The sequence below is a fragment of the Canis lupus genome, chromosome 30, assembly GCF_003254725.2.
Source record: "Canis lupus dingo isolate Sandy chromosome 30, ASM325472v2, whole genome shotgun sequence".
NCBI classification, from domain to species: Eukaryota; Metazoa; Chordata; class Mammalia; order Carnivora; family Canidae; genus Canis; species Canis lupus.
In genome coordinates this window covers 2741748-2756487 of record NC_064272.1, presented here as the reverse complement: position 1 = coordinate 2756487, position 14740 = coordinate 2741748, and the positions used below count along the sequence as shown (strand labels likewise).

The window sequence follows — 14740 nt, the reverse complement described above, 5'->3', positions numbered from 1 at the left end:
CCATCCGATGATATATCCATCTCATAGTCAAACTTCTAGATCCCTGCTCTCATGGAAATGATATTCTAGTGGGAATTAGATAAATGATAAACAGAAGGTGATGTGAGGAGAGTGTGATTAACATGCACTGTCCTCTTACTTTGTTATCCTGTTGGAGTGTATAGCATTTATGTTATAAACATGGCTGGTTTGATTATTTTATTCTTAGTAATTAATAGCCTAGCCTTCTGGTTTCCATATATGGCATAGATCACTTAGTCAAAGTAATTATTGGAAAGTCTGAGAGCTTGCCTTAACTTTGGAATTTTGACAATGTATGTTAACTACTCTAATGACTATTTATTGTAGAATGTTTCATTCTGAAAATTATTTGACATTTCGCTTTTATCATTTTGTCTACTTCATTTTTATTTATGACTTTTTTCTAAGAGTGTTAATTTTAATATTTTTAAATTATGTTTCACAATTGAGGCATATGTTAACATGCTTCTGCTTGTGTGTCATCTTAGCATTGAGGAACTATGGAATATAAAAAGAGAAAACTCAGTGAATTTCTAAGAGGAAGCATCCTCTTCATGGTTTTATTCTATAATATTTTCTTCTTGTGTAATCCTGATCTGATTTTCATTCTACACAACAGGAGTCAAGTGATGAACTCATTTATGACATTCTCTCTAAATGAACTCCTAACGGATAAACTGTCCTTGCTAAGTTTGGTCTTTTGTTTAACTCAGTGTATGGTATCAGCTGAAAATATAACTGTTGATTCAGTCTAGCCAAGCACCTGTCAGCAGAAAATAGCTTCTTGCTCTGAAACACTTGGGAATTCTGGATTAGTGCAGCTAACTCTGCGTTCCATTGAAGTGCAAATGTTTGAGATGGCTTCTTGACACAACCCTTTTCTGTCTTTTCACTGACAGGCTGTGCTGGAGACCATCAGGAACCTGATGAATACTGATTGCGTGGTACCTGACTGGCTGCATGACATCATTTTAGGTTATGGAGATCCAAGTAGTGCACATTATTCAAAAATGCCCAATCAGATTGCCACTCTTGATTTCAATGATACATTTCTTTCCATTGAGCATTTAAAAACCAGCTTTCCTGGTCATAATGTTAAAGTAACTGTGGATGACCCAGCTCTACAGATACCCCCTTTCAGGTAAAGTCAGAACTGGCTGTACTCCTTTCAAGCTTTCTGTAGCCAGTGTGAACTAGGCCATAGGACTATAGCTAGAGCTTTGAATATTGTGATTTTGTTTGAGCAGTCTTTACCTTCACCATATAATGACTGGGATAAACTTATTTTATTTGACTCTGTTCCTAAATTCTTAGTGCATAAAACATTTTTATGACCATAATAAAAGTAGCCTCACATCTAATAAGGGATCTGTATATATACTTGTCGGAAGAGTATTACATAAACATATTTATAGAATGTGACTAAAGAAATATGTCTTTGTATATTATGTATAATCTGGTATATTTCCTAATTAGTGGACATTGTCATGGAATGTTAAATTTCTTTAGTTTTCAGGAAAAAATTATATTTTTCTTTTTAAGCTTGCTTGCTTACTTACACAAATGTTAAATATTCACAATGTAGTTATATCTCATGTTAAAGGAGCTTTGGTTTTAATTTTGAGTAGAGGGATGCCTGGGTGGTTCAGCAGTTGAGCCTCTGCCTTTGGCTCAGGGTGTGACCCTGGAATCTGGAATCAAGTCTCGCATCAAGCTCCCTGCGAGGAGCCTGCTACTCCCTCTGCCTGTGTCTCTGCCTCTCTCCCTCTGTGTCTCTCATGAATAAATAAATAAATCTTTAAAAAAAATTTTTTTTTAGTAGAAATGGAATAAAATACCTGAAGCAACTCACTATTCTTTTCTGAATTCTATTACATGGAAGAAGTGCACAGAGAGAATTCTTTTTTTCTTTTTTTTTTTTTTTAAGTTTAATTTTAATGTATTCCTTGACTCTCCCAGGCACCTAGGAGGAATCACCTCCTGAGGTGTCCTAACCCCAAGCTGAGAACTTCTGCCTTAAAGGCTTGGTATTCTGAGAGTGTCATAACAGGACTCCAGCCTGTCTTGTTAGCCTTATTTTCTCTGTTGTATCCACTGTGGCAAAACTGACCACTTGCACTTGAACCTTAGTCTTACGTCTTCCTAGAATATCTTCCCTACCATGTTTGTATGTTTAAGTTCTTTGAAACTCATCTTTGATGCCATCTCTCCCATGAAGCCTTTTCTGATTTAAGGAGTGACGATGTATAAAGCACTTTATAGCGCATGGATATAATTATATAAATGCTCCTTCTTTGATTCTCCCTTAATCAATTGACTTCTAATCTGAACACCATTTATATACATTGTAGTGCTTTTAAGTCTACTTTTTTTCAGGATGTATATACAGATAGTTCCTTTAAGCCATAAATGTTTCTTTCTGCTCTGATTATCTTCCATACAATGTCATGCACATGGTAGATGCTTGGTAAATGTTGTTAATTGTAAAAAATGAACAAAGATTTTGGTTTTGTAGAATAACTTTTCCAGTAAGGAGCGGAAAAGGGAAGAAAAGGAAAGATGTAGATGGTGAAGATGAAGATACTGAAGAGGCAAAAACCTTAATTGTTGAACCTCATGTCATTCCTAATAGGGGTCCTTATCCTTACAACCAACCCAAACGGTAATTTTACTGTCTATATTATTTGGTATGATGAATAATAGTTTGCTATTTTGGATTAATAATAATTCATTTCAAATTTACTGATCCTTTAGAAACCCCAGGAAACTTCTGTTTCTTGACCCTCTTTCCTTGTATTCTGTCAGCTGAATAGTTGAAACATTTTTGGGCATTGTGTAGTCATATTTCCAAAATAAACATTTTTAGGTACTATGAGAAAAAAACATTAGAGGGCTACCTTAATTTGAGCACAGCGTTCTTAGTTCCTGACCATGTGTTACATGTAGCAGCTACTCTCATGCGTGTGTGCCATGACAAGAAAAGTAGCATTATATTCGGTATTAGATTAGGAACTAGAATTTTGGCATTCCAAGTGAAATATAGGATTGCCTAAGTATATTGAAAAATAACTGTAGTCTTTGCTTTCCATAAGATTCATTCCATTTTAGTCAGTAGAGTATAGAGGTAAAGGAAATAATTCATCAGAGATTGGTTCAGTCTTTAAGATGTAGAAGTACTGGAGATTTGCTACCCAACATGTTCTTATAGTTAACACTCCTGTATTTACTGTGCAGTTAAAATTTGTTAAGAGGGGGACACCTGGGTAGCTCAGCGGTTGAGTGTCTGCCTTCGGCTCGGGGAATGATCCTGGGATCCGGGATCAAGTCCTGCATTGGGCTTCTTGCAAGGAGCCTGCTTCTCTCTCTGCCCATGTCTCTGCCTCTCTCTGTGTGTCTCTCATGAATAAATAAATAAAGTCTTTTTTTTTTTTTTTTAAAGAGGGTAGGATCTCATGTTTTTTTGTATTTTGTTTTACCATATACATGCACATGCAAACTTAACACACACACACACACACACACACACACACACACCCAAAGCACTGGGGTAGGGTGAAGAAGAGATTGGGAGAACAGAGGCATATACAGAGGAGGCATTTAGACCTCCATTCATTGTTTAAATTTTTAGCAAATGTTCATCGGTGTTTTTAACTAACTTTTTATTTACTCTTATTTCCAGTAATACAATTCAGTTCACTCACACACAGATAGAAGCTATCCGTGCTGGAATGCAGCCTGGGCTAACTATGGTAAGAGAATTATTGTTACACATACACATGTTTTTACATGGATTCAGACAAGAAGTAGGCCTCACATGTTTAGAGTATATTTGAACCACAAAAATCCAACTGAATTTAAATGTTTATAGGTCATTGTGGCATTATGTGAGATTTTGCTTACTGCTCATTTCAGTGTTCATAAATAAAGTTTTTTTGGGATATAGCTATGCCTATTTGGTTATGAATTACCTCTGTCCAGTTTTGTTCTGTAACAACAGAGTTAAATACTTGCAACAGAGATCATATGGCCTGCAAAGCCTGAAATGTTTATTTGCTGGGCTTTTACAGATAAAGCCTGCTGACGACTGATTTAAAGGTGTGTTTTGTTTCCAAGTATTTAGAGACTCTTTGTTAATCTTCCACTTATTGGGACACCTGGGTGGCTGAGTGGTTGAGCATCTGCCTTTGACTCGGGGGCGTGATCCCAGGATCCTGGGATGGAGTCCCACATCAGCCTCCCCTGAAGGAGCCTGCTTCTCCCTTTGCCTGTGTCTCTCATGTATAAATAAATAAAATCTTTTAAAAAAAATTCAGTTACTAATTTCTGGTCTAAGTTGTTTATGGTCGGAAAAGATACTTTGTATGATTTCAATTTTTATTTTTTTAATATGCTCAAGTTTGTTTTGTGGTCCAGGATATGATCTCTCTTGGTGAATATTTCATGTGCACGTAAAAAGAATGTTTATTCTGTTGTTTGGGGTGGAGTGTCCTATATATGTCAGATTCATTTGGTTCAGTATTTCTCTGTCCTTGCTGATATTCCAGTTACTATTTCTGTTGATTACTGAAAGAGAAGTATTGAAGTCTACAACTACAACTACATATATATTTGTTTCTCCTTTCATTTCTTTCAATTTGTGCTTCATGGTTTCTAAAGCTTTATGAATAGATACATAAACATTCAAGGTTGTTATGTCTTCTTGGTGAATTAATGCATATATTATTATGTAATGTCTTCATCACTGGTAATTCTTTTTGTTCTGAAATGTACTTTGATGTTAATAATAGCAACTACAGTTTTCTTTTGATTAGTGTTGTGTGGTATGTCTTTTCCCATTATTTTATTTCTGACCTATCTATTAATGTTTGAAGCGAACTTCTTGTAAACCGCTTATGGTTGAGGTATGCCATTTTCTTCACTCTGACAGTATCTTTTAATTGGTGTGTTTAGACCATTTACATTGAATGCAATTGATGTGTTTAGATTTAGGCCTCCCATTTTATTATTTATTTTATGTTTGTTCCCTTTGTGTAGCTTTTTTAGTTTTTCCCTTCTTTTATGTTATTTAGTTTTTAATATTTCATTTTAATTTATCACTTACGTTCTTTTCTATCTACATACATTGGAAATACTGTCAGGCAATGTTAGAAAGTCAAACAAGTTTTTAAATTTATTTATTTGAGAGAGGGAAAGCACACATTTACACATGAAGATAGGGAGGGGTAGAGGAAAGGGAGAAAGAATTTCAAGCAGACTCTGCGCTGAGTGTGGAGCCTAACGTAGGGCTTGATCTCAAAATTCTGAGATCATCTCCTGAGCTGAAATCAAGAGTTGGACGCTCAACTAACTGAGCCATCCACACACCCCAAAAAGTCAAACATTTTAAAGAACTCTAGGGGAAAAGAGTTGTAAATTTGCCATTTATCGTTCATTCCTAATAGTTTAAGTTTCCTCTGATGTCACTTCCTTTCTGCCTGAAGAACTCTTATACCACTTTTAACAGTAGGTCTGCTAACAATGAAATATCTTTGTTTTTCTTCATATAAGAAAGTCTCTAAATCATCTTCATTCTTTAAAGATATTTTCACTGGACATAGAATTCTACAGAGTTCTTGAAACAATTTAAAATGTTACTTCACTTCCTTTTGGCTTCTATGGTTTCTGAGAGAAACCCACAGTCATTTGAAATATCCTTTTGCTGTATGTAATGTATCATTTTTTTTCTGGTTGCTATTAAGAATTTTTTTAGATATTTGATTATGATGTCTCTGGACTTGAATTTCTTTGGGATTAATCTGTTTGGAGTTTGCTGAACTTCCTGAGTCTGTAGATTTAAGTATTTTGCCAGATTTTAGACGTTTTCAGCCATTATTTCTTCGTATATTTTTTTCTATACCATAAACTTTTTCCTTTTGTTCTAAGACTTCAGTAACATAAATATTAGATCTTTTAGTATTACCCCATAGATTCATGAGACTATTTATTCATTTGTTTTCAGTCTTTTCTTTCTGCTTATTTTTTAGATTGGGTGGTTTCTATTGTTCTGTCTTCAGATTAACTGTCTTGTCCATTCTGTTATTGAACTTATCAACAATTTTTTACATTTATCTTTCAGTTTTAGAATGTCCATTTTCTAACAATGTGATAACTTAGTATTTTGATATGTGTTCATCTCCTTTTTAGGTTGTGGGTCCACCAGGTACTGGAAAAACAGATGTTGCAGTCCAAATTATATCCAACATCTACCATAATTTCCCAGAGCAGAGGACTCTGATTGTTACTCACTCTAATCAAGTAAGTATGTGTTCATGTGCACACATATATGTAAGATGAACTATAGGGGAGATAAAGGAGAGGGGAATAAATTAAAGCACAGTGGAGATTTCTGCTTGTACAATAACGTGATCATAGGTACAACAGAATACTGAAAGGCTGATGAGTATAGTGTTTGCTATTGAGTTACTCTTGGATTGTTAACAGGTTATGACCAGACATATTAGGAAAATATAAAAACAGTTTTTTATTTCTAATGGAGAGGGTCAAAATGTGGGAAAGCTAAGAATACTTAGATATATGATCAAATACTTGGATTAAACTAAATTGCTCCCCCTCCACTGTAATGTAATGGTGACATTATTATACAGAATACTAAAATTGTGTAGGGGAGAAGATTGAGGCTTTATCTTAATAAAAGAAACAAATTACTTAAAGGCCTTTTTTCTTCTATTTAGTGAAATTTAGTCTGTAATAATCTTACCTATTTCCAGATTCTTTTTTTTTTTTTCCTAAGATTTCATTTATTCATGAGAGACACAGAGAGAGAGGCAGAGACACAGACAGAGGGAGGCTCCGTGTAGGAAGGAGCCTGATGTGGGACTTGATTCCAGATCCCAGGATCATGCCCTGAGACGAAGGCAGACACTCAACCGCTGAGCCACCCAGGCATTCCCCTTTTCCAGATTCTTAAAATGAATAAAGAATAATTCATTTGTTGTTTTAGCATAGTATTTTTAGTAAGTTTTGTCATAACTTGATAATGACTTTCTGTAGAAACTTCTATATATGATTGATTTGTATAGTACAATTACAGAGAAGATTGTTTTACAAATATAACCAAAGACTTCATTGTTTGCTATTGAATGATCCTTGATAATCATCATCCTCAGTGATTTAAATTATTGATTTGTTCCTTTTTATGTTTATTTCATTTGTCAGATCTTCATTTACATACTTCCTGCAAATAGTTCTTCATTATTCCTTTAATTCATAATGAAGCCTTACAGTTTTTTCTGAGAGTGCAGTGTGAGAGTATTTTTTTGTTCTCTAAATCTTTGTGATTCCTGAGTTTGGATAGTGAGTAATGCCAGGTGGTCTGATCCATTGAATCCCAGGTTTGGATGGGAGCATCAAGAGTTTGGATAGAGGGGAATTTTTTTCTGAAAATTTATTTTAATTTCTTCAGTTTTTGAGCTCTAATTGCTAGAATTTTGATAGCAAAGGGTATCTGTTTTTACATTATATAACCTGGATATTTATAAGACTGGATGTTGATTTCATGGGAGGGATTAGATTGATGATAAATTAAAAGAGCTGTTTGGCTGATTTTTAAATGATGTCTTTATTAGTATATCTTTCCATACTAGGAAACTTGTGCCTTTCTCAAAACATTGTAACTGCAGATGTTCAGATACTTAATACTAGGATTTAAGGGAATCCTAAATATGAACATTTCATAAGTAGAGAAACGTGACTTCTAGATGGCTTCCATCAGAATAGTTTAAAAAAAAAAGATTTTATTTATGTATTCATCAGAGACACACACATACACAGAGAGAGAGAGAGAGGCAGAGACACAGGGAGAGGGAAAAGCAGGCTCCATGCAGAGAGCCCAATATGGGACTTGATTTCTGGGTCTCCAGGCTCACGCCCTGGGCCGAAGGCAGTGCTAAACCACTGAGCCACCCAGGCTGCCCTAGAATAGTTTTTTTTTTTAGAATAGTTTTTAATAAATGAGTGCTCTGCTCATTGTTGTATGGAGTACTTTAGACAATCAGCCTAAGATTTAAATGATGCACTGCATCTTTCCACTCTGGTCTTTTAGATATATTCTTATACATTCACTGCCTGAGAGTCCTCCAACTACAAAAACATTTCAGTTTTCTGCAACCCGTGGATATTCTATTGAGTGAAATCTTGGAGTGTTCATTAATTATTTTAGTAATTGTTACTATTTGGGGAAAATAGAAACTGGTCCAAAGCCTTTCTTTTTTTCATAAATTAGAAGCAAAGATTTAATAATTAGATGGTTTTTATGGTTTTCACTTATCCAGTTAGCTAAATATAAGTAGGCAATACTATCAAAAATCAGTATTTTGTTTAAGTTGTAAATGACCTAATGTAAGATTTGTTTCTATGTTTTGGAGTTGATTCTTACTTGACTAGACAATGCTCATTCTTTTTTATCCTTCTAAATATTGGTTTTTCTTACTTTTAAGGAGCTACTGGTTCATTAAAATTCACCATCATCCTTTTTGTCTTACTTTCCAGGCCCTGAACCAGTTGTTTGAGAAAATCATGGCTTTAGATATCGACGAGCGCCACCTCCTGCGTCTTGGTCATGGAGAAGAAGAGCTGGAAACAGAGAAAGATTTCAGCAGGTGAGCAAATGGGGATGAGTTTTGAAATAATATACAAAATAATTTTTAACCTTCTCCTTTTCTTTATTAAAGAAACACCAAGAGACAAGGGCCATGAATAATACAACTTGATTCTGAAAGGTTCTAGCATAACCTGCTTTTAGTTGACGTAAGTCTAGTCATGATCTCCCTCAGCTCCAGTTCTGTGTGTTTATGCCATTTTTTCCTAAAGAATACAGTTATTTCTATAAAGAGAGTTATCTTGTTCATTGTTATCTTGTTCATCGTTATCTTGTTCATCGTGCAGATTGCCATTTGTTCTATTGAAGAATGCCAACTCAAACTGTACAAGTTTACCTGATTCTTTTCCACATTTCATCCAAATATTTAATTTGCACATATTTTAGGTATCAATTAAGAAGTTGATTCATTTAATGAAACAATTGAAGATTAGCGGTAGTATAAGCTTTGGGGTTGTAAGTCTTACTATATTACTTAATTGCCATTGAGCTGGACTTATGTTTGACATTACATGAAATAGAGTGACTAAAATTTTACAAATCAAATTTCCTCTATTAATATTTTAAGTTTTCCCTTCAAACTTTCTAATAGTTCCTTTATTTATATTTAAATCCATTTTTAAAGCATGATTTTAGACAATAATCATAACAAACAGCTGTACATATTTATTAATACAGCCTTTGGCTATTAAACATGACCTTTGACTAATTTGATCATAGACAACAAAAGAGCTAAAAGAGTATTAAATTATTATGTTGCATCTATTTTGAGTTCTTATATTACAGAGCTCACCAAACATTTTTTAGCCTCTAAAAAGTCACAGGGCAAACAACAATACACATTAAGTTATTTGAGGCTCTAGATGCTTAATTTTGGATTAGCCAGAGATACTACTTTGAATTTTTGCCATGAGTATTTCCTCATATTAAACTTACAGTGGGCTGGACTCTAAAATTTAATAAATTTAATAATCCAGCATTCAATGAACATAAAGGTGTTGATGGAATACTAAATACTGTAGTTATAATTACACTGCAATAGAATTTATAGTTTTTTAAAAAATATACTAGAACAGAAGTAGAACTTAAAAGAGGATTTCAGGTAATCCCAAGTTTCCAAAGAAAAAATACTTTTTGCTTTCTGATACAGTCAAGCCCCAGGTCTTATTAGTAGGTATGTGCTTATTCAATTGGACATATTCTTTTCATTTCTCTCCCTTTGTTGTAATTAAAAAGAAAAATAGTATCATTTCATGATAAGAGTAATCTTGTTTTCCCTAAAGAAAAATTTTCAGACCTTGTGAGATAGTAGAAAGAATAGTCATCCATAATTCCACTACTACAAAACAACTTTTTGTTAGTCTTAATGATCAAGCTGTAAACATGCTATGTTTATAATTGCATACACTGCTTCTTTAAATTAAGACTTTATTTTTCTAGTATAGTTTTAGATTTACAGACTAATCAACTAAATAGTACATGAAGTTCCATTGTATCCTGCTTTTTAAATTTAACCTTATGTCACAAGAATTTTGGTATTTTATTACAGACTCTTTATAAGCATCCTCAATTTTTTTTCTCATTGCCAAAGTGTTGATCATAGAAAAAGTATTAAACTCTAGGTTAACAAACAGAAAAAGGTTACCTGCTGTAATGTTTATATCCTTCTAATTTGGAAAATTCTTTAAACATAGACTCTGTCTTATAACCCTATATTCTCTTATCATTCTTGCTGTTTCACACAAACGGGACTTCTCTGTCCAGTCTTTAAATATAACAGCAGCAGTGTTTACACTATTTTAATTTTTGTTTAATGTTAAAAGGTTGTTATTGAAGGCACTTTATTATTGTGGAAATAGTATACAGGCTTTGGGATCCAGTTTAGATTCCATACTTTGTGTCTTAATTACATGCCTCTGAGCCAGGTAATCTTCAGATTTCAGTTCTTTTTACTCATTCAGCAAATATTTGTGAACCTACTAGGTTCAGGTGGTACAGTACATGCTGAGACAATGAAGAACGATCAAATACATTTTAAAATTACTTTTTGAAGCCTTGAGAACTGATCTGCTTTTGTGGTAATGGAAAACAGGGCTATTCAAAGCAGCCAATCTATAAATTATGGTCTGTGATGAGATGATGTAGCACCAGAATACACTGTACTATTTCCCTCTTTGTGAAGGTCATGTTATGGGGGTGAAAAAAAGGAATTAAAGGATACATTTAGTGATACAGTTGATTTTCCTTCCTCACAGACCACTAATATGTTTGCAGATCAACACTGATCCAAGAACTACCACTTATATCAAATATAAACAGTGGTTCTTACTCTTTTTTTTTTTCCCTTTTGGCCATTTATACCTTTCATTATTTTTTTTTTAAGATTTATTTATTTTAGAGAGAGAGAGAGCCAGAGAATGCAGTCAGTGACAGAGGGAAGGAGAATCTCAAGCAGACTTTATGCTGAGCATGGAGCCCAGCAGGGAGCCTGATTCCATGACCTTGAGATCATGACCTGAGCTGCCTGATTCCATGACCTTGAGATCATGACCTGAGCTGAAACCAAGAATCTGTTACTTAACTGACTGAGGCACCCAGGCACCCCTATTAATATGATTTTCTTAAATGTTTTTCCTGATAGTTTCCTTAATAGTCTCTTCATTACATAATTTTGCTTTTTTTGTTTAATTGAAATTTCTAGATATGGAAGAGTTAATTATGTCCTGGCTCGAAGAATAGAACTTTTAGAAGAAGTCAAACGATTACAAAAGAGTCTAGGGGTTCCAGGAGATGCTTCATATACTTGTGAAACTGCAGGCTATTTCTTCTTATATCAGGTAAGGGATTAAGAGTTTTTAAATTATAATGGTTTTCAGTTGGAAACTGGGATGAGTTCTTGAAACTCTTCTTGTAAGCGATTTTTTTTTTGTTGAGTAGATTAAAATGTATGCTGCTGCCAAAGCTATATTTGTGAATATTAAATGTTTGTATTCCTATTATTTTTGAAGTTCTTAGCTAAATAGCTTTGCTTGATGATTCATTCACTAAAAGGCAAATGTTGCTTCTTTTTAAAGTTTTTTCTTTTTTCTTTCTTGCTGTTGACAATTTTTCTAGTCTTTTTGTTTTCATTACTGTAGAAATATAACTAAATATGCTAGCTACCCAGTAGTTACACAGTACAGTGGTAGCAAAGTACAGAAGTACCTACTTCTATTCATATATATCAACTAATGAAGAAAAAACATATTCTCCTTTCAAATTTACAAAAAATTATGTTTTAAAACTAATTTCAGAGTTAGGAGTTTAGGTTAAAAATTCTTTTGACTTTAGTTTAAAAGTGTGCTTTTGCTTTGGTTAGGATTAATTTTTGGGTGTGAAAACCACTAAGAAATAGAAAACTAAATAAAATGAACAAAAATAAACCTTAGTAGTCAGTTGGTTTACTAATAATTTTAAGTGGATTAAGGAATAATGATATAATGGAGAATTTTATATAACTTAGTTTTTTTTGTATTCATGCTATTTGTATATTTTAAGTACAAATGGTAACATTAAAATTTTTAAATGTATATGAAAGAATAGATATATGCTCATAAGTAGATACACAGACCAGTTCAATCCATTCAAAATGAGCAGATTTAATGGTTTCTTGTGACACAGAGATGTACATCATCATACAAAGTAACCTTCATTAGACTTACGCAGTTTAGAACTTAGATTAATAGAGTAAAGATCATGCCTAAATGTATATTTGGCACAAAATAAAAATCACTAGGCTCCCAGTGAAAACTACTTTTAAAAGTAGGAGAAATAATTTATAAATTTGTGGAGGCTTAAGTAATCGATTTGGGAAAAACAAACTTGAAGCTTCACAATATAGATCAATAATTTTCAACATGTAAGAATCACTTTGGGAAGTTATTTTAAAAGGTAATTGTCACGTTCTAGCCCCTTAGATGTTCTGCCTAAGAACCTACCTGGAAACCCGTGACTGGGAAAATTACCAAAATTGAGATTAAGCAGGAACCACACAGTAGAGGCATAATAAAACATATCAGAAAGTAATTGAACTGTATCACAAAAGTCCTAAAATGAGCTTTCAAATATATACTCAGATTAACAGAAGTGCTTTGTAAATATACTAAAGAGAATTGGAAAAACCCTTCTGGGAGAAGGGTTGGCTAGCATCGAATTTACTAAAATGCTGCTAAAGTGGGACTTACTGTATATGGAGAAAAACTGAAATAATGGGGAAAAAAATTTCTTTGTCCAGAGACTTATTCTTGATTTTGTAAGCATCAGTAATACTGTTCTGAGTATACATGGAGAATCTGAAATATCTGAGATAAAGTCCCATAGATGACCCTGTGGTTCTTTCCAGTTTAAATATACTTATAAATTATTTGTATTTTGGGAACGCCTGAGTGGCTCAGTGGTTGAGCGTCTGCCTTTGGCTCAGGGCTTGATCCTGGGATCCCAGATTAAAGTCCCACATCGGACTCCCTGTGGGGAGCCTGCTTCTCCCTCTGCGTGTGTCTCTGCCTCTCTCTCTGTGTCTCTCATGAATAAATCTTTTAAAAAATTTGTATTTTTATTTATATATTTTTTTGAGAGAGAGAGTGAGCGAGCATGGTGGGCAGGGGGGGGAAGGGGGCAGGAGAGAAAATCTTTTTTTCTCTTTTGAAGATTTTATTCATTTATTCATGAGAGACCAAGAGAGGCAGAGACATAGGCAGAGGGAGAAGCAGACTCCTTGCAGGGAACCTGATGCAGGACTCGATCCCAGGACCCTGGGATCACACCCTGAGCCAAAGGCAGATGCTCAACCACCGAGCCACTCAGGCGTCCTGAGAGAGAAAACCTTAAAGTCCACACTCAGCGCAGAGCCCAACTGGATCTCACAACCTTGAGATCGTGACCTGAGCTAAAACCGAGTCAGACATCTAACAGCCACCCAGGCACTCCTAGTTTTTGTATTTTTTATATATTGATTAAAGAACATTTTTTCTTTTAAAAAAGGGCAATCTGTGACTTGGATTAAAAAAATAGTCCTGTTAGGTCAGGGATTGCTTTTCTTTTTCTTTCCCTTTATTTATTAGGTCTTATTTTTATTAAATTTCTTTTTATTTTAGCATTTAAAAACATTAATTAGCTGGGAAATTTAATTTTGAGTCCCTTTTTTTTTCCTAGGTCATGTCTCGTTGGGAAGAATATATCAGCAAAGTGAAAAATAAAGGTAATATGCTGCCAGATGTTACAGAAGTCTCCACTTTCTTCCCTTTTCATGAATACTTTGCAAATGCCCCTCAACCCATTTTTAAAGGACGAACTTATGAAGAAGATATGGAAATTGCTGAAGGATGTTTTAGGCATATTAAGAAAATCTTTACTCAGCTTGAGGTAAGAATTCTCAGGGTTTTTTTAACTTGGCTTTAACTCTTTAAAGGCTTTAAGATTAGTTGGTTTTCTGTTTTTAATGAAGTAAATGTGGAATATTCATATCTTACAAACTAGATTGTTACTTTTAAATGAGATTATTGAAAATATTTATAGTTTTGGCTAAAAAAATGAGTAAAAATTAAGATATAAATTGAATCCTCTTTATTCTGACTTTTCTGGTGTAAAAGTCTTAGAATTTAAGAAAGGAATGCTTCCCTCAAGAGATTCAACAGTATTTCTTTGAATTGGAATCTGAGACTGCCACATGGCTATTTTAAGTTCTTCATGCCTTTTGACCAGTGACAAAACATGTGGTCGCTTTGTTAGCCAGTTTGATTTATCTTGAGTATTAAGGTAAAATAAGAAGAGAAGAATATATCTGGAAGCAAGGACCTATAGTACCCCCACCCCTTGCTTCCTAGTTTCCTCATTCTCTGTGGAAAACATTGTTTGCTTTAGCAGCCTCAAAAAGAGATCATATTCAGGCTCAGATTCCTCAGTAAGATGATTTAGGATTACTCCAGGTAAAAGGGACAATGACTGTCTATTTTGTTTTGCACCTTTTAGGTAAGATAATATCTCTACTTCCTAGAAGAGTATCTGGCACATAGTATATGTTCAGTA

General features: G+C 34.0%; 1 protein-coding gene across 5 annotated transcripts in view; it reads left to right on the top strand.

The window, feature by feature from the left end:
• The window catches only part of AQR (aquarius intron-binding spliceosomal factor), a 99426-nt gene that overhangs the window by 64174 nt on the left and 20512 nt on the right, over positions 1-14740 (top strand). For 4 of the 5 annotated variants that reach the window (XM_025473291.3, XM_049104491.1, XM_049104489.1 and 1 more), the window contains 7 exons: positions 921-1162; positions 2537-2683; positions 3701-3770; positions 6205-6315; positions 8569-8678; positions 11379-11514; positions 13868-14077. In XM_025473291.3, the coding sequence (XP_025329076.1) occupies positions 921-1162; positions 2537-2683; positions 3701-3770; positions 6205-6315; positions 8569-8678; positions 11379-11514; positions 13868-14077 (1026 nt within the window). The remainder of the gene's footprint in view (positions 1-920; positions 1163-2536; positions 2684-3700; positions 3771-6204; positions 6316-8568; positions 8679-11378; positions 11515-13867; positions 14078-14740) is intronic. The other variant, XM_049104490.1, reaches the window with a different exon arrangement.